The 27601-nt window shown below is 43.1% G+C and overlaps 1 protein-coding gene across 1 annotated transcript; it reads left to right on the top strand.

Moving 5' to 3' along the window:
• The first annotated feature begins 1724 nt into the window (after positions 1-1724).
• LOC311093758 (phospholipase A and acyltransferase 4-like) lies at positions 1725-27457 on the top strand. Its single transcript, XM_084131358.1, has 6 exons — positions 1725-2012; positions 2183-2218; positions 19000-19099; positions 25193-25304; positions 26275-26561; positions 26760-27457. The coding sequence occupies exons 1-6, from the start codon at positions 2002-2004 to the stop codon at positions 26868-26870; spliced, it is 657 nt and encodes a 218-aa protein (XP_083987484.1). The 5' UTR covers positions 1725-2001; the 3' UTR covers positions 26871-27457.
• The last annotated feature ends 144 nt before the right edge of the window (positions 27458-27601 follow it).

A 27601-nucleotide genomic window follows, 5' to 3' on the forward strand; every position in this document is an offset into this window, starting at 1 on the left:
GCAAGGTACTTCTTATGAAGGCTGAAGGCTTATTTCTGCTGCTCAATCTGTTCATTTGAAGTCGAAGCTCAGTCAAAATATTGACCAGATACTCTTTAAGTTTTTGTAGAAAAACTCAATTAATTGTATTAGAAAATCCGTTGTAATGAATATTAGTGAAAAGGGTGGTCTTAATATTTTGGATTTTAGTACTTTAAACTATACCTTTAAAATGAATTGGTTGAAACAGTTTAGAAAGAACCCAGCGTCTTTATGGAACTTTAGTCCTAATTAATTTTTTTCTCAGTTTGGTGGTCTGGATTTTCTTCTGTTATGTAACTACAAAATTGAAAAATGACCAGCAATATTATCTGCTTTTCATTGGCGTCTCTTTTGGCTTGGTCTTTGATGTTTAAGCACAACTTTTCTCCTCATAAATATTTGATTTGGAATAACTGTAATATTTTATTCAAGAATAAATCTATATTTTTTCAGAATTGGTTTGATAAAAATATCTTGTTAGTCAGTCAATTAGTTAATTCTCAAGGATGGTTGTTTTCATATAAGGAATTTCTAGATCATTTTCAATAGTTCTGGGTTCAATCCCATCAGGTGCTCTTGCTTTATTGAGAGGAACTCAATCTCTACTTCCAGTCTCTTTGAGTTTGGTCAATACTTCTGTTGGCGAATTATGCTTTGCTTCTCCTTATAAAAACAATAGTAGATCAGTCCGTTCACTATTTCAGCAAGACCGCTTACTGGAATAATGCAGTCGGTAATATCTGTTGGAAAAAAGTGTGGATGCTTCTTTTAACCAATAAAGTAAAAGAGATTTCTTTTAAAATAATTCATAAATGCTCCCCTGCAAATCAATACATGAAAAATTTCCTCCAGTTGCTCTTTCTGTGACATCATCTCTGTCGAAACTGTAGTTCATCTTTTCTGGTATTGTCCATTTACAAAAATGTTTTGGCAAGATGTTTTAGGATTTATTAGGTCTGAAATCTATAATGAATGTGTGTTTTACTGGAAGGCTTTGTTGATTTTGACCAATCTAAAAAAGGTCATTTTTATGTAATTAATCTGATCTTGTTACTAGCAAAATTCCATATTCATAAATCTAAATATCTAAATGCTAAACCTCTCTTTCTTATATTTGTGAAAATACTTCTTCTCAATTAAAGGGATAGTTCACTTTGAAATTAATTTTTGATATGTTTTAGCTTACCTCAAGGGCATCCAAGATGTAGGTGTCTTTGTTTCCGCAGTAGTTTCAATTTTGATATTTTTAGGTCAAACCGTTCTTGTCTGTCAGTCATATAATGCAGGTCTGTGGTCACTGTCTCAAAACACAAGCACAGAGTCCAAATTAAAACAATTCCCCATCGTCCAAATGAAACAATTCCCCATCATAAGTACACATTGATGGCCTAAGACACGAAACGAGCGGTTTGTGTGAGAAACGAACAGTATTTATATCGTTGTTATCTCTTGAAAACAGCACACGTCCAAATGATCTGACGGCGCGGGCGCGTATAGATATATACATAGATGTCGCCTTGGCTACGGTTTCGTTCCAATGAACTGCAGTAGCGAAGGTGACATCTAGTGTATACATCTATACCCGCCAGCGGGCGGGTATAGATATATACACTAGATGTCGCTTGGCTACGGTTTCGTTCCAATGAACTGCAGTAGCCAAGACGACATCTATTTATATATCTATACCCGCCCGCGCCGTCAGATCATTTGGACGTGTGCTGTTTTCAAGAGATAACAACGATATAAATACTGTTCGTTTCTCACACAAACCGCTCGTTTCGTGTCTTAGGCCATCAATGTGTACTTATGATGGGGAATTGTTTCATTTGGACGATGGGGAATTGTTTTAATTTGGACTCTGTGCTTGTGTTTTGAGCCAGTGACCATCGACCTGCATTATATGACTGACAGACAAGAACGATTTGACCTAAAAATATCAAAATTGAAACTACTGCGGAAACAAAGACACCTACATCTTGGATGCCCTTGAGGTAAGCTAAAACATATCAAAAATTAATTTCAAAGTGAACTATCCCTTTAAGTTGTCTGAGAACAAAAAAAAAAGCCTTAAAAACATTATCTGTTTGTAACTCTTTTCCTTTGTTCAGTGTCATGTAATTCTCATAATTTGTTAATGTTTAATTTAATTTACTTGGACCAGACACACACAGATCCACCCTGAAGCTGTCGTCTGCAGGTAAGAGATGCACATCATCACTATCTATTAAACATAGATCCGACTATTTCAAGCGTGTATTTATATGGTCAAGTGGCAGAAATTTTGCCAAGTGTGTCAGAGGTTCTGGGTTCTAATCCGCACTCGTATAGTTTTTTTTCTTCCTCAAGTCAAGTCATCTTCATTTATATAGTGCTTTTAACCATGTAGATTGTTTCAAAGCAGCTTTACAGAGATAAACGTATAATTTAAGGTAACAGAGAATGTTTAGGCTTTATAGCGGTTCTTTAATAAAGTTATTTTCCAGCTAAAGTTAGTTTTGATTGATTTGCTTCCGTCGCAACGATCATTAGTTATTAAATTAGGGGCCGCTAAGACGACACCATTCCCTCTACACAGACTTTAAACACGAACCTGTGAGAAACGCTGATGGCGTTCAGATGCGCATTAAGAACTGGTTCTATAGTTATGTGCGTTTGAATATATGTGTGCAGGTTTGGAATTCCCTACAGACCAAGCCTAAACAAAGTACTGGTGTTTCCTTATAAATTTTGATACAGAATTTTATTTAATTTTATCAATTCGGGGTAGATACGCAAATTGAGTTTCCTGATGACGCTTTATCTGTAGAGTAGTAAAGGGATCCTCCATAGGGAGTGACTAGTTGGCACTTCAGCACTGCATTGTCATCGGTCCAGGCGAAGGTCCTTCATCAGATCTGGATACGGCCTGGATCCGGCAGGCTGTGGGAAAACCTTGGGATAAACAAAGACACTAAAATTAGCGTAGATGCCATTCTTCTCATGATGTAACGAGTACATCAGGATTTATGGGAAGTGACTCATCAAAACCGATTATGTTTATCAGTGGTTGTATATCAGGCAGGGACACATTTATGCGCAGTTTCTTTTGTAATTTCACCGGAACGAATAGAAAGTCTCCACAACGGATTGAAGCGCGCGTCTGAGTGAAGACTCTGAGAGAACACAGTATCCGCGCCACTGATTGCAGCGCAGTGGGCATTTCATGTCAATATAACATCAATATGACATCAAACATTGTCATTTATGTCAAAATTACGTCACGAAATAGGTCAAAAATGAAAGTCATATTGACGTCAAAGTGTGGATGTCAAGATTTTGACCTCTGCTGATGTCATTTTGATGTTATTTTGATGTCATGCTTTGTTGGCATTTGATGTCAATTCAACATTTATTTGACGTCAAGATGTCATGATGTTGATGTCATTTTAATGCTATTTTGATATCATTCAATATCAAGCTTCGATATCAATTCAACATAAATGTGACATCAAACATTAATGTCAAAATTACATCAAAATTTATTGACATATTTTGATATAATAATTTCAATGTCAAACATCACTCAGTTTCAACCTAAATGTACAATGACTGACAACATACACATACTTTGAGATCTGATATGTTTTTATTTAAAAAAAATTTGAGCAGTGTAATACAGAGCTATGAATCCACACTTCCAGAGCTCTCAATGTGCCTGTAAAAGGGAACAAGAGAGAAACAAGAACAAGAAAGCAAACATTAAAATGGGCCCTGTTCATTGACATAACTAATGCTTAGTACACACACATGCACGCACACACACCTCATATTTGACCGCGAACAGTAAATTAAGGGGGGTAGCAACAAACAGTGTTAAAGGTTAAGGGGTCTTTCGCGCTTTTACACTCAGTGGCACCGAGGCGAATGCGCGGGGGAGATTACTCGCGACTGCCGGCCGCCGTAGGAGTTAAAACGCCCTCGGGATGGAAGGGGCTAGAGAGTAATATTCAGCTGGTAGTCATATCAAATTTCACCACTAGATGGGAGAAAATCCTACACAGTGTAGCTTTAACAAACGAACTAAATGAATGCTCTGCTAGTTAACTGGAGATGTTTTATTTATTTGTACTGTACATTCGTGCCACGAGATGTTTCAAAAGTGGTGCGGACAATATCCACCTTAGAAAAAAGCGCCCGACCTTGTGCACCTGAGACTCGTTTCAATAGTGCGCGCTCTCCGACTGACATCTCTATCTTTTCATTCAGATTTCATAAACTAAATTTCGTTTTGAATTAGATCATTTTAAATTAGACACTTAAATGTTTATAAAGATAGCTCATGCCTGTGTGAATGGTATTCGCAGAGTTTTGTTTAGAGACGTGCTCCAGAAAAAAAGGTTCACGGAGGCAGAAAGCACCCTGCTTATCTTCTTCATTTTACAAAAGCACAATGTTTAGTTTCGATTGTAACAGTTTATTTTTTCATATTTCTTAAGTCTGTATGACCATAAATGATGGAATATTTCAAGTCTATTTTGCTGCTATGTGAAAAAATCCAGCAAAACACGCGGCGTGTTTGCAGACCCCAGAGGGTTAACTTTAGCCTAATAGGAACATAAATTGTGACTAAAAATATAAGCTCACATCAAGACGCCGCTGCGGTGGTGGAGTCATGCCGGAGGAGCAGCACTTGGCACTGTGTTGCTTTTGAGAAGCTAAATAACTATATAAAAGCTATGCTAACTAGATACTAATATCCGCTATCCTGATCGTTTTCAATTCTCGCAATTCCAACTCCTGACTCGCTACAGTGGTTTTGACGAAACAAGATGCTTTTATTCTGCCAAGGGCGTGGTGAGCTGGAACCTGCTTATGTCACAGGACACTGCAAACATCCAATAGGAAACTTCAACTGCAGTAGCCACCGTTCAACCTGAAGAGGGCAGCACTCAGACGTTTTTACACCATATATTGTAGAATTAAAACACTTTATACCGAAATGTCAAAAAAGTTACTCTAATCAATGAACAGCACTAATAAAGCCCCATTCTTACAGATCATTAACTAAAAAAGTTGTTTGTTTAGTTACCCTTTAAATACACAGTGGCGATTAACTAAAGGATGAGCAGCTGTGATGAATGTGATAAGTGTCCATTGCTGAGTCCCAATTCGCATACTATCCGTCCTAAATAGTATGCGAAACTAGAATTAGTACGTCCCAAATCGTAGTATTGTGACATTTCTTTTGTTTAATATTCATTGTATTCTATTTATACATATTTTTGTTAAGGACTTTTATTTTGGTGTGGAGTCCTCAGAGAAAGAGGATGAGGAAATGAGAGGGGAGGAGTTTTTGGGGGAGAGCGGACGAGTTTTGTGCGGGAGATAAGTGTGGTGTTGCTCTGCTCCCCAGTTCTAACACTCTGCTCAATAAAAGTTGTTAGCCGTCAATATTTCAAGTCCATCGTCATTCTTGAGATTAATCCACGGACAGTTAAACCCCACGCCTTACATATTTATTGGTGGCAGCGGTGATCGTCTCTGGCCTCTTTGGAGAAGTTGCTGTTAAACGGGTACGGACGCGTTTTGCTTAACGTGTAACGTTTACATTTACATGGACTGTATTCCGACGGACTATATTTATAACTTTAGAGCAGCTTCATTGTTTTCACCATCGTGTGAGTTTTCTTTTCATGTGTAGTTATTTGTTTATTTCGTTTTATTTTGGTTAAAAAAAAAAAGGAGTTAAAGAAGACACCTGCATCTCGACGGTTTGAAGTTGGCTCATTGCCAGGATTTGACGACGCTCACTTTTTCTGAAACGTGAGCGTGTGTCTCCCTCCTGTGGCGGACTTCGGTAACTGCACATAGCCGAGAGTAAAAGGAGAAGGCACTGCAAATAAGACTTATAAAATAGACTTATTTTATGTGTTCATGTACTTTTTTTTTATTTATATATTCATCCTCACTGCAAAAGTTACAGTATAAGTCTAACTTGCAGACAATCTTTATAAATAAGACTTTGCTGGTACTGGCCTGGTTGGTACAATTGCATTGGCATCACTCTTTTGAACATGGCTGAAGACAATGTATCAACCCCACAAGTGCACTTCAGAGCTGTTTTACCTCCAGACTTCACTGGGGATGGCAACGAAAGCTTTTCTCAATGGGCTCGTCGTTTTCAAGTATGCTGTGAGACCTCAGGTATGGACAAACCTCAGCTTGCCAAAGTACTTCCCTCAAGATTGGCTGGTGCTGCATTCAGTTACTGGGATAGTTTGTCAGATGACATAAAAGCTGATTATGACAGTACATGTAACAAAATTGCTGCAGTTTTTGACCACAAACAGCTACTGAGAACTTTTCAGACATACTTAAATGCCAGACCGCGTCGGAGTAACGAGCCACTGGAAGTGTATGCTGCTGAATTGACCCGCCTTGTTCACCAGGCTTTTCCGGATTATGGAGAATCTGCCATCAAAGGTGAAATTTTGCGACGCTTTATAGCTGGACTTGAACTTTCACTGCAAACTAAACTGTATGAGTTTGGTGTAACTACACTTGAGGATGCGATTAAAGTGGCTGGTCGGTGTGAGAGGGCACGTTCCACAGTCACTGAGCCTTTTCCACTGCCGACATCCTCTGCACCTCAACCTGCTGAGGTACACAGCCTCACAACTGAGTCTGCCAATATGCTCGCAGCGCAGCTCAGTGACCTCCATCTGAAAGTAGACAAACTTCAGTCTGTTGTGACTATGTTGACGCAGCCTAAGCCTCATCACACCAGTGCTGTCTCACCTCCTGATCGTCACTTCTCCTATCGTCAGAGATCACCTTCACTTGACAGAGTGAAAGACAATCACTATATGCCATCTTCTCGTTATCAACATTTCACCTTATCTGATGAGCCCTACTTCAGAGGAAGATCTCCGGTACGTTCCAGTAACACTCATCGCAGACTACACGGGAGCCCCGGGCCAAGTTATCATCAGCAGCAGCAAGGGTATGACAGACCCTTACAATACGACAGTAGAGAGACCCACTTTAGCCCTCCGCAGAGATATACTGCATACGATGACTCAGTGCCTTCTCAACCCAGCTACAGGCATCAACTGAAGGATGACAGCAGCCCAGGTGAGAACCGAGATCGACGGAGGGATGAGCAGTATCACAGACGTCGCTCTCCAAGTCCACAACGACCCCATTCACGCCATGTACACTTTGTCGAACATCAGCATTCGGGAAACGAGTGGTAGCTGGAGATGAGGGCCAATCTTCAGTTCAACTGTCAGCGGCCCATAGCAACAATGCAGTCACATCTGTGGACACCACAGTCTGGACACCTTACATAAAAGGCCTCGTGGAGGACCAAGAAGTCAGTATTTTCCTTGACACGGGCGCTGGTTTGTCACTCATCAGTGAGGCCTTATGTCAACGCATCCCTGCACTTAAACATCGCCCCTTACTGAAAAGTTTCCAGGTGGCACACACACTGACAGGACAACAGCTAGACATTTTAGGCTCATTATCTGTCACATTACGTCTGGGGTCACACATATTCAGTATGAACATGTATGTCGTAAGAGACTCTAGACAGGACGCTCTTCTTGGGTGGGACTTTTTCAAAATGCATGGTGCTTCAATTGACACAGCCTCTGGTGTTTTTTTGTTCAAGAATGAAAAAATTTCACTTCTCAGTTCCTCCCAAGCACTGCCTTTTTGCTGTAATGTGTTCCTCCTCTCACAGGTCTCAGTCCCCCCTTTGACAGAGATTGTTGTTCCTGCCTCGGTAGCGTGTACCTCAGAAACAGGAAGTCAGCTACATGGTTTTCAAGGTATTTTGGAACCACATGTGACCTTTGACAAAGATTTAGCTGTTGCTCGTAGCTTCTCTAATGTCGAAAATGGGCTCACAGTAGTTCATCTGCTTAATCCTACACACCAAGACATTGAGTTGCCCAAACAGACCCATTTGGGTCAGTTCTATACTGTGCGTGACATGCCTTCTGATTTCTATAAGCCTGTGGACGGTCTTGTAGCTCAGGTTAACCTGCCAAGCCCTTCGTGCCGATTACCTGATGTTCGCATAGGTACAGACACTCTTACTCCCAATGAGTTAGAAGTAGTTAACTCCCTTCTACAAGAGAACTGTGATGTATTCAGTACTTCCTCTACTGATCTTGGTAGAACGGATTTGATTAAGCATAGCATACACACATCCTCCACATCCCCTGTGCGTCAGAGAGCATACCGTACATCTCCTGTCCTACGAGAGGAAATCCACAGACAAGTACAGAAACTCCTTGATGCTGACTTAATTGAGCCTAGCCATAGCCCATGGGCCTCCCCAGTGATACTTGTTCGTAAGAAGGATGGGTCTTACAGATTTTGTATTGATTACAGGCGTTTGAACTCAATAACCATCAAAGATGCACATCCACTGCCACGTGTGGATGACAGTTTAGATGCCCTTTCTGGAGCCACCTTGTTTAGCACTCTAGATTTGTCAAGTGGCTATTGGCAGACTCAAATGGATGATGCTAGTAAAGAAAAAACTGCCTTTACTACAGGAGATTCCCTCTATCAGTTTAAGGTCATGCCAATGGGCCTTACTAATGCCCCCCCAACATTTCAGAGGTTGATGGAGCTTGTTCTCCGTGGCCTCCACTGGTCTAAGACTCTGGTTTATCTCGATGACATCATAGTCTTCAGTAAGACCTTTAAAGATCACATTCACGATCTCGCTGAAGTGTTTGGTAGATTGCGGCAGGCCAGTCTCAAACTCCATCCTCAAAAGTGTCAGCTTTTCAAGCAATCTGTACTCTTTCTAGGACATGTGGTGTCAAAGGATGGCATTCAACCTGACCCCAAAGTGACTGAGAAAGTGCTGAATTGGCCTCGTCCAACTACACCTACAGAAGTTAGAGCTTTCATAGGCCTCTGTTCATACTATCGCCGGTTTATCAGAGACTTTGCGGAAAAGGCAGCCCCTTTACACATTCTGACGAGGAAACATACCAAATTCACATGGAGCGAACAATGTGAGGACACATTTCAGTATTTTCGCCATGTTCTATCCTCACCTCCTATTCTCACCTACCCTGATTTCAGCAAGTCTTTTATTCTCTATACGGACGCATCTCACCATGCGATTGGCTCCGTGCTTGCACAACAGCAACAGGGTGTTGAAAAGGTAGTAGCCTATGCCAGTCATGTGCTAAGCACAACAGAGCGTAACTGGTCCACCTTTGACAGAGAATGGTGGGCTATTGTTTGGTCTGTTCGACATTTTTCACACTACTTGCAAGGATGCCCCTTTGTGATTGTTACAGACCATCGCCCCTTGTTAGGGTTAAAGACAATGCCTATTGATCGAGATCCAACAGGACGTAGGGCACGTTGGGTATTGGAGCTTGACGTGTACAATTGGGTCATAAAACACAGGAATGGCGTAAAGCACACAAATGCAGATTCACTATCTAGACGCCCGAGTCACAGTGATACTCTTCCTTCTGTTCCCGCAATGTCAGACAAACCAGAACCTTCTGTAGACACCGCCCCTCTGACCGCTCATGCTGTCATAGACCTTTCTCAGACTTTGTCAGTAGATCTTGCACAGTGTCAGAAAGATGATGTCACACTGAGGACAGTGAGTGAATGGTTGAAGGAAGAAAAGAGACCCCCAGCCTGGGTTCTAAAGAAAGGTTCAACAGAGCTCAAAGTGTACTGGCGACAGTTTGATAGACTGCATTTGCAGGATGGAACAATCTACCGTTTTGCCTGTAACAAACCAAAAGAGTCACCCTCTCTTCATGTAGTCATTCCCAGTAAAGCTGTCCCCCAGATATTACGTTTTTTACATGGTCATTCCACTGTAGGTCACCTTGGCTATAAAAAGACACTTGCAAGGGGCAGGGAGCATTTCTATTGGCCATATATGGCTAGAGACATAGAGAACTACTGCCAACAGTGTGTTTCATGCCAGTCTAGATCTATGCCAGTCCCACATCGAGTAGCTCCCTTACAGAATATTCATGCCAATCATCCTTTTGAAAAGGTGGCAGCTGACATTACTGAGCTTCCGGTGACACCATCAGGCCATAGATATGTCCTTGTTCTTCAAGACTATTTCACCAAGTACGTGAATTTGTACTCCATGAAGGACCAAAGAGCTGTAACGGTGGCACACTGTATTTTTGAACAGTACGTCACAGAGCATGGTGTTCCTGAATGCCTTCATACAGATCAAGGCCGCCAGTTTGAGGCAGATTTAATCAAGGAGTTGTGTTCCAAGTTGGGTGTCACCAAAACTAGGACTTCTCCTTATCATCCTGAGGGAGATGGTTTAATTGAAAGATTCAATCGCACCCTGAAAGACCAATTGAGTAAATGTCTGTATCAGCAAACAGAGCCATGGGATACCATGTTGAGGTCAATCCAGTTCTCTTACAATACCAGTGTGCACAGCAGTACTGGATACACCCCTTTTTTCCTTGTTCATGGACGTGAAGCCAGACTGCCTGTTCATTTACTCTTTCCTTGTCCTACTGAAGCTTCTACTGCCTCTGCTGGCACCCCGGCAGAGTATGCTACGTCTGTCTACAGGAAACTGCAGTTTGCATTCAAGTTGCGTCAGGAGAATCAGGAACATGCTCATGTACAGCAAAAAGCTCAATATGACAAAAAGGCCAAATTCACCACGTACAGTGTGGGAGACTTGGTTTGGCTGAATGATCCTGCTCATTCCCGATGTAAACTGGCCCCACGCTGGCAAGGACCCTACATTGTAACACAAACTGTCCAGCCTGCCGATGGTTATCCTGTGCTGTATGCTATTCTGCCAAAAGGTTTTCCTGAAAAGACACCAAAAGTGGTACATCATAACCGTCTTAAACCCTACCTGTCTTCCACATATAAGCTGGGGCATACAGCATCAGATGCATCGTCTCCCATTACACAGACTGTTGAAAAGGAAGTACCCCCTAGCACTTCTAATTCTTCTATGCTTGCTGTCCGAGAGAACTTGCCTTCTGTTGTCTTTACTGGAGAAGTCCCCAATCCAACTAGGTCATTGTTTGTGGGACAGTCACCACTGAACGTAACTCAAAACACTGGACAGTTTCATGTCCCTCAGTCTGATAATATGGACACTGTAACCTCAAAAGGGGGCTGTCCTACTGCTGTGGCTCCACAGGCTGTTCTAGACTCTAGACCGTTAGGTCGCAGGCCTGTCAAATTGCCTGCAAAGTTCAAAGACTATGTTGTGAAGTAAAAGAAAGAAAGAAAAAAAAAGAAAAAAGAAAAAGGGTTATCCATCCTTTGCTTTATAACTTTTGCTGAAATCCTTGCATGTCTTGGACTACGGACCATATTGTGTTTATTGAAACTTTTGGTTTTAGTGCACCAATAATCTGCACATTGCTTTGCCTGGTTTATTAATGGCATTGTTATTTTCTGTATGTTGAAAACGTGGACGTTTCTTTTCCCACAGGGTAACTAATGTGACATTTCTTTTGTTTAATATTCATTGTATTCTATTTATACATATTTTTGTTAAGGACTTTTATTTTGGTGTGGAGTCCTCAGAGAAAGAGGATGAGGAAATGAGAGGGGAGGAGTTTTTGGGGGAAAGCGGACGAGTTTTGTGCGGGAGATAAGTGTGGTGTTGCTCTGCTCCCCAGTTCTAACACTCTGCTCAATAAAAGTTGTTAGCCGTCAATATTTCAAGTCCATCGTCATTCTTGAGATTAATCCACGGACAGTTAAACCCCACGCCTTACAGTATGTTGAAATGAGTATTCCAAAGATACCCGGATGGTCTTCTATTTCCGGTTAGAATTCGAAGTGCAGATCAGTGCACACTCTAACAGCTAATATTGCCCACAACCCATTGCGTGCGGGAGGGAGGAGCTTTGTTGTAATGGTGGTGATGTAAACATGGCAGCCGGTGTGGAGAACAATCGAGTCCGATTGAAGAGATGAGTCCAAACTGCGTCAATAGCAGAGGAGAAAGACCGCAAAATTTAAAAAATACGACTGTATTTTTTACACACCGGATGCAGCAGCGGAGATGCGCCCTCAGTTTTTAAGTGTAAGAATTCAAATGTTTAACCCTAATTAAAGTTATATTTTATTGTCTCGTAATATTAATGGGTTTATGTTGTGCCAAAAAAGTACCGTGTTTATCTTGTAGGGCAGTGGTTCCCAACCTTTTTTTGTCTGAGACCCCCTTTTTCCCAAGAAAATATTTTAGGGCCCCCCTTCACATGATATTATCGCTCTTGTAAGCCAGCAAGGATGACAGAATATGTTGTTTTCAAGCAAACTGTATGTTTACTATAACATTTACTATGTTTATGCACAAATAATAGCCTATAATATTGAAAATACAATAACAAAAACATCAGTAGGCCCTTTGTAATTTAAAAATGTAAGCCTAGGAGTAGCCTATAAATCGGCCCTATTTGAAATGCAATAACAAAAATATTCACACTGGTGTGTAGGTAAAAAAAAAAAAAAAAGTATATAGGCTAAATGACTGCTGTCTGGGACCTCAATACTTGCATGTTATTTGTGAGGCTTTATCAATGAGAGGCTTTATTTTTTACGCTTTGGCGCTATAGCGAGCAATAATAAACTTGCGTTTATTAACAGAATAATGCGTATTTCGGAAGAACATTGTAGTCGGAACTACTTCCCTCTGTGTGCGTCTATGACGAGTCACGCAGGTACTGGGCTACTCCGCAGCGGCAGCGATCTGAACCAGTGTGAAATAGTCCCAATGTAAACACTTATCATAGGTGTACCATAGTGGTTCAGGATAAGACAAAAACACGGATTGGAAAATGGATTCATGATGAACTCGCTCATTATATCAATTTTGTAAAATTTGAACAGAAAAAAGTTAAGGACTTTAATTTAATGGTCATTGCTCAAAACTATTCAAAATACGACGCGACCCCCCCACAGAGCTCGCTGAGGCCCCCTTGTGGGCTGCGACCCCCCCTGTTGGGAACTGATGTTGTAGGGTATTCACCAGTTCACATCTACATATTAGTACAATAAGTTTATGCGTATTTGGCGTGCTGTCCGGGGAGAGGGCTCCGAGCTCGGAGTTAGGCCCGAACCCAGAGTACTCCCCCCAGTTGGTAAGTGTAGATGGAACTGGAAGTGTAGATGGAACTGGAAGTGAGGAGATGGGGTGGAGGAGGGATGCTGACAAACTTTCAATGAACAGAGATAGGTCTGCAGTGAATTTATACTCTGTTATTGAGTTGATTACTGATTAATCTCCAGCTGTGCATAATTTGGTTAATTATCTGAACCTGCTCCTCCCGAACTTTGTTAATAAAACATCATTTCACGAGTTCACATCTACAAATAATTAGTACAATAAGTTTATGCATATTTGGCGTGCTGTCCGGGGGGAGGGCTCCGAACCCAGAGTACTCCCCCCATAAAAGCCAGGTAAGCGCAGGACAGCAATCGTAAAATGATGTGGAATTAATCCCCCCAAAAAGTGCAGGGCATGAGAAGGTATTTACTAAAAACGAGCTTGACTGTTCAAGCCGACACATCCGACGGGAACTTGGATGCTCACGGCATCGGACGGATAAGCCCATTCGGCAGTTGAACTGTCAACTCGATGACGCAAGATTTTTACGAGCGTGATTTGAGAAAGAGTTTAGCCATTCAACTGGGAGGGCCCTCGCAGCGTCCGACGGGAACTTGGATGCTCACGGCATCGGATGGGTAGGCCTCGCCAGTGGAAGGGAGGGCGCCCGCTGGACTCTGTCGGGGGGCTCGACCGGCGCTTCGAAGGGGGCTGGGACACGGGAACAGAACCCCCGCGGCCCAACGAATGGGAGCCCACACAGCGACACGAGCGCGGCCGTCCCACGACGACTAAGACGGGCAGACTCTCACTGCGATTCGAACGGGAGGGCTCGATCAGCGCTTCAGAAGGGGGACAGAGCCCGGCCCTTGAACGAGGAGCGGTTACGTGTGCGAACGGGGGAGCCTGCCATTGTTTGTAAAAAATACGCTGTATTGTAGATGTTTATTGTATCGAGCTTGAACCAAATGATACTGGAAGTGGGTTGGAACTTGGTACTGGTACTGAGAGTGACAATGGATGGAGCGCAGCAGGTGATGGAAATGAATGATTTAATTATGGCTTGGTGAGCGTTTTGATGTGGAAGCGGCTGGATCTGATGTAGGTTTTGAACGCTTCTGATATGGGCCGAGTAGAGATTTGAACATTGAACGTTTATACTGCAGTAAATCAAGAGAGTGGTACAGTTGGATGGGAGATATCTACGATCTGTAAATCTGAGATTGAAGGATGGGTATTTGAGTCGACGTTAGATGTGATAGTCAATTCGGAGTGGTGGAGAAAACCGAAGACAGCTAGGACAGACGAGCTTCCAGTGTGCAGACGGAGTTGGTGGAATGGTATGCGAGACAGAGTGTTGGAATACATTTGGTGAGTATGTCAATTGCAATAGATTGACTGGTATCCGGACGAGTGGGATAAGTTCTTGAATCCTTTAATGAGAAGGGATGTTTGAGATTTATTTATGGCGGGGGCAGGCTTACCGTAGACTAATTTATTGAAAACTGCATGCTGGTTAGATAGCTCTATTAAGCTTTTTATGCTTCTGGCACCAACGTCCTGAATTTCTGGAAAGAGTAATGGGAGAGAGTCAGTGATTTGATTTTGTGCTCCTGGAACGTGTTTGGCAGTTGTTACAAACTGATCAGGCGGAGTTCCAGATGAGGCATCTGAGGAGTGCCAATTAGCGCGGGTGAGTAAGAACGACCTTTGTTGATGCAGTGCATAGTTTAGTTTGTCGCGATGGACCAGGATTCTGTTAGCTGACCACTTTCCCCCCTGGGAAAGCCGTGACGACGATTGGAAGGAGCTGTCAACGGCTTAAATCAAGGGGGAGAGAGATGTAATCGAAGAAAAAGGTTAAGCCATTCCACTGATTAGAGTAAGTTATCCATAAACTTAGGGCAAGGAGGTGCGTGATGACAGGGGCGGCCTTGCGGAATTATGTGTATAGCATGGTTTAGGTGGCCGAGCGGCGAGAAGAATTCGTGTTTGGAATTATTTGGGCAGTCTATGAGGTTGGACGGAAGGACTGCCTCCGCTGTGAGACCGATGCTTGCAGAGAAGAGAAAACAGATGCATGCAGTGTCCACTGGGAGACCAATGCTCGCTGGACAGAGAAGAGAGAAAAATGGATGCATGCAGTGTCCGCTGGGAGACCAATGCTCGCTGGACAGAAGAGAAAACTTGGATGCATGCTACAGTACATCCTCTGGGAGACCGAAGCTCGCTGGACGGAGAAAGGCTGTAGCAGAAGATGAGATTAGCTGGAGAAACAGTTCTCCTGCTGGAGCAGACACATCCCTGCTAGCAGTAGAGAAAATGAACTGGAGTAACAAATCCTGTGGGAGCAAAGGAAACCTCACTGCTGCGGCAGTAGAGAATTAGCCGGAGAAACAGTTCCTGCAGGAGCAGAGGAGACATCACTACTGCGGCAGGGGAGAAAATAGCCAGTAACAGAAAACCCATGAGAGCGAAGGAAAACCTTACTGCTGTGGCAGTAGAGAATTAGCCAGAGAAACAGAGCTCTTGCGGGAGCAGGAGACAGCCTTGTTACAGCAGTATAGAAAATTAGCCAGAGAAATAGAGTTCCTGCGGGAGCAGAGGAGACATCAGTGCGGTGGCAGTGGAGAAAATAGCCAGAGTAACAGAAAACCTGTGGGAGCAGAGGAGACATCACTGCTGTGGCAGGGGAATCTGTCGTTTTTTAGTTTTTGTGCACAAAATTATTCTCGTCGCTTCATAACATTAAGGTTGAACCACTGTAGTCTAAACCCTTTCTGGAGCTTGACAGTTGCAATGACGTTGATGTTTATGGGTGATCAGAAAGCTTCCGGATTTCGTCTAAAATATCTTAATTTGTATTCTGAAGATGAATGAAGGTCTTACAGGTTTGAAACAACATGAGGGCGAGTAATTAATGACAGCAATCTACATGTTTGGGTGAACTAACCCTTAACAGACATCCTTTTATACTACAAGTATTAGAATTTATTTTTATTTTATTTTTTACATTTATTTCTATTTCATTGTCCTCTGTTGTTTTTTCATGTGTTCATAATTTCTTTGTATGACAGCCTGGCTAAAAATATGTCTGTACAATTTGGCATGTTTCATTGTGTTTTCACTAATAAACAATTGACTCCAGGCACAACTACACAATACGCTTACACAATCTTTACACATTTTTAATACTATTTGAATAAAGGGTGAATCTGACCATTTTCCTTTGCCTCACTTTTCCACAGGGTTAGCATCAATACTAATTTGTGATAATTTTGCACAATGCAAAGCAATAATAAAATAAAAAATAATTAAAGTTTCAGTGTTTTAATTAAATGATTTTATTATAATTACATTAAATGATTGGTGTCATGCTGCAGTGACCTCACCCTTGCTCACTATTGGCTGATTCAGTGGTTGAGGGCGGCCATTTTGGGTTGACATCACTGTAGTCCTTAGTTCACAGCACTTAAGAATCAGTCCTAGACTTTACTGAAAGTTGCTTTAAGCTTCTTTATAAAAGTCTCCTACTCTTAGAGAAGCCTTACTTTTTACTAATAATTTTTTTAAAACTTAAGTCAAAGCTTAAGACAATTCAAAAGAGCATTTCTGACACCTGGGGAGACTAATCACCATAACGGGGAACTACTAAACATGGGACAAGACAGGGGAACCCATTAATCATGACAATTTCTTTGTTATTACTGTAGTATGTTTAATCTCTTCAGGTAAAACCAAATTGTGGATATCTGAAAATTTCTTTGAAAAATATGTGTAAAAAAGGGTTCAAATCTTGTTTTTCATGCCCTAAGAGCAATAAAAAAACCACATAAGAAATGACACATTACTAATGACACTCAGGACTGATAATCCAGCCTGGTCTCATTGTTAATACGTAGGTATTAATACATAATTTTCAAAGATAGAAAACGTACTTTTTTGCACGTTTGGATAGATGCTGAAACGTATAATGTGGACGTATCTGCAACGTTTAAACGTAACATTATTACATTTTTACAGCTAAAAAACGTAAACTATTTACGAATATTTCATAAAGATATCTGTATATTTCTGTATTAGAAAATCTGTATTTATGAGTAACGTTAACGTTAAACTGTAACGTTAATGCGACTGAAAATTTAATTGATAAGACAATTGAATGCAATAGAGTCAAAACATTAATGCCACGATTTTAATATAAGTTAAATATGAATACGTACAAATTTGTACGTCGATAAAGTTGTTTATACGTAAATAAATTACGTTTTTTTGCTGTCAGTACGTAAATATTATACGTTTTAGTGCTGTAAATACGTCAGTATTATACGTGTCTGTGAGTATAAAACGTAAATAAATGTACGTATGGTAGAACTTCACTTTACGTAAAAATACACACGTATTCTCATGAGATCACGTTGGATAATCATGCATATATTATTTTTACGCTTCTTCAAAGGGATGTTTCTTAAACGATGACACTTGTACACCCATTTCACAAGATCAAACCTTAGCATGGTTGAATCTCACAATAGTGACAGATGCTGTCAAATGTTGATCATGTTTGTTTCTGTGTGCAGATGTCAAGAGTTTTACCTCAGACTGTGTGTTTTCCTGTTTCCACTGTCGTGTAGGCCTCTCTGTGTGTGTCACACCCTTCCTCTCACATTTGAGTCGCAGCAGAACCTCTGCATTTCCTCCGTGAAATTCAGCTCTGTGAATGTTTTATTTTATTTTTTACATTGGATAACAGACCGGTTGATTACACTTGAATTAGGATACCTGAATGTTTAAATGTTTAATTTTTACTTCTAAAATGTTTGTTAAATGAGTTTAAATGTAGGCAATATTGTATGTATGTTAAAAACAGTGTAAAATGTGCTGTATTGACGTTAGCTACTCATCGACAATAAAGGCCTATGTCATGTATACTGGTGGTTGTATGGAATACTATTTTACAAAGGTTTAGAGGAAATAAAAAAGTTAGTATTACTCATAAATAAAAACAATTAAAATTACTCATAAATATATTATATATTTTTAAATGTTTAAATGTTAAATTCTTTCTACTCAATTTCATTTGTTAATGTACCAGATGCAGTTACTCAGATTTACTTAATTTTTTTACTCAATTCATACAGTATATCATATTTAATTGATTTCACAGCTTTAAAATGTACTTTTTGTGTGTGTGTGTGTGTGTGTGTGTGTGTGTGTGTGTGTGTGTGTGTGTGTGTGTGTGTGTGTGTAAAAATGTTTCACCAAAAAAAAGAGTAAATAATAGTTAAACTTTTTAGAGTGTGGTGACACTGGTCTGTAATTATATTATACAAATATAATTTATACATCATTTATGGAACTCTCTGAAACATTGTAGTTTTTTTTATTTTTTTATGTTACTTGTTTCAGAATGAGAACATTCAAAAGTATTCCATAATGTTTAAATAGAATGTTTCCTTAATGTTTGCATAAATATGTTTTTTTTTCTTTGTAAACATTTGAAACTAGAGAACATTCAGAAATGACGTTTTCATAACTTAAAGGGAACGTTAACAAAATGTTAAAACATATTTATATTAGCTGGGAATGCAGTCGAGTCCAAACATCTGAGAGTGAAAAGGCTCACATTTGCCATTTAATTTAAAAACTTTTCTTTTCCAATGCATGTGATATTACCAGTATGATAAATGGCAAACAATCATGAATTTTTATAAAATTTTGAATTCCAGATTTTAAGCATGCTCTCAGAGTTTCCGTTTGTCATAAAGGTTTTTTTTTTGTTTTTTTTTCACTCAAGCTGAAGTGAAGCTTTGCGCTGTGGTTAAAAACAGGAAACTGGGAGGACCTGCCCCTGTGTGTCTAAAAGCTTCATGTGTTTCTAACAGGATCACAGTGAAGAGCAGAAGAACAGAAGAAGAGCAGAAAACCAGAAGAACAGAAGGAGTTGGTCATGGCCACAGTAAATATCTTGTAATGAACTCAAACGTACGGAGAGAGTGAAAGACAGCATCAATCAGATAATAGATCTTTTCTGGCTGATGTTTCTGATATAAAAGACTGTTTGCTCATTGATCAAGGGTTGCCGGAAAGCAGTTTTACTACGGTAACAGAGCTTGGAAGAGTTTAAAACTACACAAGTTGTTCTCTAAGGAAACAGAAAGCTAAATACTTATAGACCTCTGAAACGAGCTTATGTCATGTGTACAGAAGCTGTTTTTAGGCTAACTTAACACTCTCTTATTGTTCCCTATCAAGGCGGAACTTCGACATTACGGATGTCGTATATGGGAACTCCCTCTCTTCTTCACATCTGCTGATATCTTATAAGCTAACGCCAGCTGACACAGCTGGCCAATTGACGCAAAATATGCAAATACTGACAAGACACCTGGCAGTATAAATTGCATAAACGCGCCAATTGCATCAGAATCTCTCATTTCACGCTCAAATCAAGTGTGCTATACTTTATCGACTGGAAATAGAAATCAACCTTGCCATCGTTGAAGGTGCACCAAAGATACCTTACTGTCTTCAGCATCCGATGGCGACCGTATGCAATCTGTGCGCGGGCCCCATCATGCAGCCCGACACGCACCTCTTTTGCATCGCCTGCATGGGCCTGGCTCACGCCGAGTCAGCGCTCACGGACGACCTCGCGTGCGATCTCTGCGCTGAAATGCCCATGAGAGCACTCAAGGCCAGGCGGGATATGGCTCGTACAGTAGCGGGGATTGGGCCCACCGCCGCCAGCGAGCCGCTGGTGGGTCCCGCCACCCCCGGGGACAAAGAACGGGACGCGGTAAGCTTCCTGGATGCTTCCTTCCACCCCCCTCGCGAAGTTGCGGACTTCATCTCCTTTGGTGCGAGCGTGGAAGACGACTCGATGTCCCTGTCGGCTTCGGAGAAGGACTGGGCATCTGAATCCGTCAAGCCAGAGGAGGGCCCTGCAGACCTCCAAGAGGAGCTCTTCAGGATCCTCAGTAAGGCGGTGTCCAAGCTGGACCTCTCTTGGAGCGCTCCGGATGAGCCTACCCAGGAGTAAGCTCGATTCGTGGTTCCTCAACTCGAGCCGCCGCCAGGCCACATCGAAGAGGGGAACCCCCTTCTTCCCGGACGTGCACGACCATGTGGTAAAGTCGTGGGCTGCGCCCCAGTCGGCGCGCACCCTCGCCTCTACCCAGGCCTTGTTCCCCCACGTCGACGACGCGGAGGCACACGGATATCTACACGTGCCGCCCGTGGAAGAGACCGTCACCTCCCATCTCTGCCCATCGACGCCTGCTCTGGGCTCGGACCGCAGCCTGCCGTCCAAGCCCTGCAGGTTCACTGCTCATCAGGCTGACAAGGCATACGGAGCGGCAGGAGAAGCAGTGTCAGCCCTCCACGCGATGGCTGTTCTCCAGGTCCTCCAAGCTAAATTGCTTAAGTCCCTCGATGATGACGCTCAGTCTAATAAAGCATGCTACCACTTCACAAAAAGAGCTCTTTCCCCCTCTTACACCTCACACCGTGTTTCCCGTCCTGCCCGCGAGCAGCACAGGGTCGCGGTTCATACCTATAAGGCCATGCGAGGGGTCCCAAATCGTTCGCAGCCCACCGGCAGCGGCGATGACCGCAGATCAAGACACGGCCCCGTTGAGTCACTTTCAAGCCGCGTGGGCGGCTATTCCGGGCATTTCGCCGTGGGTAATGAACATAATTCGGCACGGGTATACGCTTCAGTTCAAACGCAGACCACCCTGCTTCCGCGGCGTGATTCCGTCATTGACTTTGCCCCAAAACGCCCATGTCCTGAGACAGGAAGTTCGCGGCTTGCTCGAGAGAGGAACAAACGCGCGTTCAGAATGACGACGCTGAAGCAGATCCTGGCACAGGTTCGTCCCGGGGATTGGTTCGCTTCAGTGGACTGAAAGGACGCATACTTTCACATCCAAATAGTGAAGCGTCACAGACGCTTCCTAAGATTCGCGTTCGAGAACACGGCTTACCAGTATTCGGTGCTTCCGTTTGGACTGGCTCTAGCCCCCTGCACATTTTCGAAATGTGTAGATGCGGCGCTTTCTCCCCTCAGGTCGAGCAGAATACGCATTCTAAACTACCTGGACGACTGGCTGATTCTAGCTCACTCGAAAGAAACGCTGATCGGTCATGTGGAAGCCCTGCTTCACCATCTGAGTACGCTTGGGATGCGGGTAAACGTCCAGAAGAGTGTGCTCACGCCGAGTCAAACCACTACATTTCTGGGGGTGTGTTTCGATTCGGTGAGGATGCGAGCCCGTTTCTCCCCGGAGCGAGTCGAGGCTCTAAGATCATCTCTGGGTCTCTTCAGACTGGGCAGGTCGGTCCCGCTGAAAGACTTCCAGAGACTACTGGGACGGATGGCAGCGGCTTCCTCAGTTTGTCACCTGGGTCTGCTGCATATGAGACCGCTTCAACTCTGGCTGAAAGATCGAGTCCCTCCGAGTGCGTGGTCCTCTGGCCACAAGCGTAGCACGGTTACCCACAGCTGCGTTCGCGCTCTGGCGCCGTGGAAAAACACGGAGTTATTCAGCTCAGGAGTTCCCCTGGGCATCGTGACGCGAAGCATAGAGGTTTTGACGGATGCGTCGACCTCAGGCTGGGGAGCGGTCTGCCTGGGCGAGCCCGCTTCGGGTCAGTGGTCAGAACTGCAGAAGAAGTGGCACATAAACCGCTTGGAGCTCATGGCGGTTTCCCTAGCCCTCAGAGCTTTTCGGTCTCAGTTAGAACAACGGCACGTGCTGATCCGGACCGACAACACGTCCGTGGTTTCCTATATAAATCGCCAAGGCGGAGTGCATTCCAAAGCCCTTTTCAAGCAGGCGGAGGCTCTCCTGCTATGGGCAGACAGGCACTTTCTCTCCGTGAGAGCAGCGCACATCCCCGGTGTCCTGAACCGCGGGGTGGATATGCTGTCGAGGGACGGGATTCCTCAAGGGGAGTGGAGGCTCCACCCGGGGACGGTCCAACTGATTTGGAACCGTTTCGGCAGAGCAGAGATCGACCTCTTTGCCACGGTCGAGAACACGCACTGTCAGGTGTTCTTCTCGCTGACTCGTTCCCCGCTGGGCAACGCGTTGACTTCGCGCTGGCCGAAGACCAGACTCTATGCCTTTCCTCCGGTGAAAATTCTGCCCACGGTGTTGTGCAAGATCAGGGAGGAAAAAGCGTCAGTAATCCTTGTAGCTCCCAACTGGCCAAACCAGCCTTGGTTTGCGGACATGAAGGAATTACTAGCGGGAACGCCATGGGAAATTCCACTCAGAAGGGATCTTTTGTCCCAGGCGAGCGGCACGATCTGGCATCCCAATCCTGGGCTGTGGAACCTCCATGTGTGGCCGCTGCGGGCTCGCTGAGCGGACAGGACGCGCTGCACTCGCGGGTTTTGAACACCATTGCCGAGGCGTGGGCTCCGTCGACCAGACGTTTGTATGCTCTGAAATGGGGTGTTTTCTCTAAATGGTGCCAGGATGTCGACATCGACCCGGGAAACTGTTCCGTGTCGGATGTCCTGCGCTTCCTTCAGCACAGGATGGATAACGGGAGTTCACCGTCCACTCTGAAGGTGTATGTGGCCGCTATTGCGGCGTTTCGCCCCCCGGTCGACGGACGGTCGATCGGTAAGCATGCATCTGTGATCGGTTTTCTTAAGGGAGCTAGGAGATTATTCCCCGCGCGACCGCCTTCGGTACCGCCGTGGGATTTGGCTCTGGTTTTGAAGGCTTTGTCTCTTCCGCCGTTCGAGCCCCTAGCCTCGATAGCGATCAAGGAACTCTCCATAAAAACGGCTCTTCTTATAGCTCTCGCTTCGGCGAAGCGGGTCGGAGACTTACAGGCATTCTCGATAAACGACGACTGCATTCGCTTTGGACCGGGGGACTGTAATGTTACGCTGAGACCGAGACCTGGGTATGTCCCTAAATCGCTCAGTACCCCGTTCAGAGCGCAGATTGTTTCCCTGCCTGCTTTATCTGCTGAGCAGTCAGCCTCGGGTGACGCTGATGCTCAGAGTCCTGTTTGCCCGGTCAGAGCGTTACGGATGTATATTACTCGCTCGGCCACTTTTCGGCAATCGGACCAGCTGTTTGTGTGCTTTGGCGGGTGTAACAAAGGTCGGGGAGTTTCGAAGCAGAGGCTTGCTCACTGGATTGTGGATGCTATTGCTTTGGCTTACGATCGCATGGGGGAGGAATGCCCCCTTAACATCAAGGCCCATTCGACGAGAGCAGTTGCTTCTTCATGGGCTTGGGCCAAGGGTATGTCTATTCAGGATTTATGCCTTGCAGCTGGCTGGTCTTCTCACAATACGTTCGCCAGATTTTACAAGTTGGATATACCCTCTGTAGCATCTCAAGTGCTTTCGGTGAGTTAAGATTTAACCCTTAAGGCCATTGCACACTGAGTCCGAAATTCGCATCCGAAATTTTCGCACGTTAAAAAAAAAATTCGACCTCACGTTATGTCAATCATGCTTGCACACTGTCTACGAAACTTTCGTCCGTAAAAAAAAAATTCGGATTGGGTTCGATTTTCTGCGTTTTTCGCATCCACAGCCAGTGTTTTGTGAGGTTTTTTGCAAAATTCAGAGCCACCGTACAAGCGAACGACAAAATCCAGAATGACGTCTGACAAGTTGATACACTTCGTCTCGCAGCACAAGTACTGTATGAAAAACAAAATGCGGATTACAAAGACACTGAATAAAATATAACCTGTATACAGCTGTTCTGTCTGCCCAGCGCTTCTGCCGGCCGCGTGTGTGTGTGTACGTCCATAGACATACTGCCAGTTTCTGTTCAGGATCGACTGGTTCACGGAAATTGGTGGTCTTCTTTTTAATATGTGGCTCCAGTATCGCTAGCAAAGCATCAAACTGTTCCACTGACATTCTGAGGTAAATTTTGAATCGTTTGGGATAATTTCGCAACTCCTTTATAAGGAGGTGAAACTCTCCTTCCTCTCGGCGCAATCTCAGGATTGGATGGACCCAATATTTCCTCTTTCTTTTTCTCTTTTTAAGAAGAAAGAGGGCAACAAATTCATCCTCACTGCTTGATGAATCCATTTAGTATTTTTTGCGTTTTTTTCCGCAAAGGTTTAATAAATACGTATCGGACTCAGTGTGCAAGGTTTCTGTGCGTGACGAATTTTACTGCTGACGAACACGAAAAAACGCATACGAAAATTTCGGACTCAGTGTGCAATGGCCTTTACACAGTTACAGTTGTTCTACTCTGCGCATTGCTCATGAGTCATCTGTGTTTTACTGTGTTATGCTTAGTGCACTGTCGCCGCTATGCGTTGACTTGTTCTCTATTGAGTTGTGTTGCCCAGGATAACTGTCAGTGCATCCTCCTCCTCATTATTTTGCCTGGGATATGCAAATTCTAGCAAGGTCCAGATGAGCTTGCTATTGGCCAGTTTCGGCCTATCAGGGTAAGGGGCTTGCTATTGGCAGTCTCGCCCTATCAGATGATCGCATTCCCAGAAGGACGGTTATTGGTTGTGGGTTCTGTCAGTCTCAAGTGGTATGTTATGCTCCACGGCGGGATTCTATACAGTTCCCATATACGACATCCGTAATGTCGAAGTTCCGCCTCGATAGGGAACGTCTCCGGTTACTTTCGTAACCTCGGTTCCCTGAAAGGCAGGGAACGAGACATTACGCTAGCCGCCGTGTTCGCTTCAGATTTTAGCTTTTTTCTTAATTCTGATGCAATTGGCGCGTTTATGCAATTTATACTGCCAGGTGTCTTGTCAGTATTTGCATATTTTGCGTCAATTGGCCAGCTGTGTCAGCTGGCGTTAGCCTATAAGATTTCAGCAGATGTGAAGAAGAGAGGGAGTTCCCATATACGACATCCGTAATGTCTCGTTCCCTGCCTTTCAGGGAACCGAGGTTACGAAAGTAACCGGAGACGTTTTATCTATTCACAAGTTCAATGGTATTGTGTTATTTTAGATAAACAGTATGATATTATATTATGACAGATTTAAATGGCTCTGTATCTTTTTTTAAATACTACGCCTGACTGACTGATGTCTCTCCTATATGATAAGAATCCGGAGCCTGGAGACCTCATTGAGATCTACAGACAGTTCACATTTCAGCCATATGAACATTGGGCTTTGTATGTCGGCGATGGAGATGTGATTCATCTGGCCATAGACTGTGAGTGTTTTACACGCTTTACACGCTTTACACGCTGCCGTTACATGTTTGCCGTTTGACTGTATGCCGGGAACGATCTTAAGAACTTCAGCAATAATATGAGCCGCTGGAAAACCTCTGGTGTGTGTCTGTGGCTTTAACAGCATCACTAGTATAGTGTAATACTTAGTTCATAATCAGAATATAGGCACTTAAATATATTCAGGCCTAGCATTAATTTAGTTATTTAAACACAAGACAACATAGAAAAGACACGTTCCTCAGTGTTCCTCCTCAGCAAAGTTCTGTTCGACCATCAGTTTCTCATCAACACACTGTCAGTTATATATGCACTTTAGTTAATCACTGAACAGAATGTGAGTTTCACAAGTGTGCTGAAATCATGAGCTTGACTGACAGCTTCAGTGATTATAGAGCGACGGAGCCGTGCTCGCTTTCTGTGTCACTCAATCACTAAATATGTGAGTAATATCTGAGTGTGAAAATATGACTGGAAACGGCTAATATGAGCCAATAAATGCTCCTCTTCTGCTGGTCAGAGTGGGAATTACTGTCTTTTTATTTTTAAATAAAAGTGTTTCTATTAAATCAAACAAAAGGAATCGCCGGTGCAACACAGATGTCTACTGATTAATATATTTATTTAAGGTGCATAACAATAAATGACTAACGTTTCGATGTGGTTACATCTTCATCAGAGTCCTTGGAGAGAATGAGCAATGAAGCCATTAATAAGGATCATCAACAGGTGTGATTAAGGGGGCGTTAGCCACCCAAAAAATACACCCCTCTAGATTCTGGTAACCCAGAATGACAGCTAACAGGAAATGCCCAAGCTGGCTTATTGAACACCAGGAAGTGACCGTGCACATGCTCAACTGAGCTCAACTTTTACTGAGTCTGAAACATTTATTCCATTCTAGTCTCATGAGTCATAATTGCTTTTAATTTTCCATTTCTTTCTCTGTAGCCGACACTGGGTCCAGCAGTGGGAGTCCAGTAGGAGAAGGCAAGGCCATCGTGAAGAGAGAGAAACTTAAGGATGTGGTTGGCAAAGATGATTACTGTATCAACAATCATCTGGATGATCTAGCATCAATGTATCCACACTTCTTTCAGCATCAGCATCGTCCCATCCAAGATATTCTGAGAGACGCACAGAGCCTTGTGGGACAGAGACGTCCGTACAATCTGATTACAAACAACTGTGAGCACTTTGCTAAGATGTTGAGATACGGAAAGCCAGAATGCAAGCAGGTACAGTAGATCGACACGACCTTGCATGCAGAATCATATTGTAGGATACTCATTAATGTCTCAAATGTGCAAATCACAGGATTATAGACTATATTATGGCAAAAATTGTTTAAATTTAAAATTAGGATCAAGGTTACAAAAGCAACAAGTTTTCACACAGTGATTTAGAAAATAAATACTTTCTGTTTATTCTTCTAGGTGAAAACTACACTGGACATTATGTCTATCACTATGGCTGCCGCTACTCTTCTTGGACCCGCGGGCTGGCTTATCTATCCTGCTTTAAAAGTACTTAGAAAAAAAGAATAAAAAAACAGAAGGAGAACAACAAAAACCTTTAAGTCAGCAAATATATGATGAATTGTGTTTAATCTGAATAAACACCTCACAGCACTGGCATCCTTGCTTTTATTCATTTTATTGTTTCAAAAAAGACAACGAGAAGCAGACACAATGAACTGTGGGAAATGAAGCACTAAAAGTACAATGATGGAGGCCTTGGATTATTAATTAAATTAAAATAAATAAATAATATTAAACAATTTAACACACACAGTTTTATAAACATAGGCCACAGGCAGGGGCGGATTAAGGTGGTCGGGCCCCTAAGCTCTGTGTGTGAGGCCCCGCATATCATTATGCTTTACTGGACACTTTTATTCAGTGTCATACATAGTCCACACACACACAGTAATGTGACCTGGCACACACACACACACACACACACACACACACACACACACTGAGACAGCCAATACTACAGTGTTTCCTCTACATTCCTCAAGGGGTGGACCACCACAGTAAGAAAGTTAGGAACAAAACACAAACACAAGCTCAAGGCCCAGTGCTGTCGAAGCAGCGGTTTAATAATGACCCAGAAACACCGGCTCTACAACCACAACTATCATCAGCAGAGATGGAGATATCATACCTCATTTTCTGCTTTCAATTTTAAATCGAAAAACAAATGAACTTCTTTCTTGATTTTCTGGCAGAGAAGTCCTTAATGAGGCCAGTAAAATCCAGTTTGCACAGAACAT

The sequence above is a fragment of the Abramis brama genome (genome assembly GCF_963993115.1).
Source record: "Abramis brama genome assembly, chromosome: 12".
Classification (NCBI taxonomy): Eukaryota; Metazoa; Chordata; class Actinopteri; order Cypriniformes; family Leuciscidae; genus Abramis; species Abramis brama.

What these genes read in the sequence shown, in the direction of transcription:
- LOC311093758 (XM_084131358.1), top strand. An exon ending in GATTCATCTGGCCATAGACT is followed by an intron (nt 25,305 to 26,274) that starts GTGAGTGTTTTA and finishes CTTTCTCTGTAG; the next exon opens with CCGACACTGGGTCCAGCAGT. An exon ending in GAAAGCCAGAATGCAAGCAG is followed by an intron (nt 26,562 to 26,759) that starts GTACAGTAGATC and finishes TTATTCTTCTAG; the next exon opens with GTGAAAACTACACTGGACAT.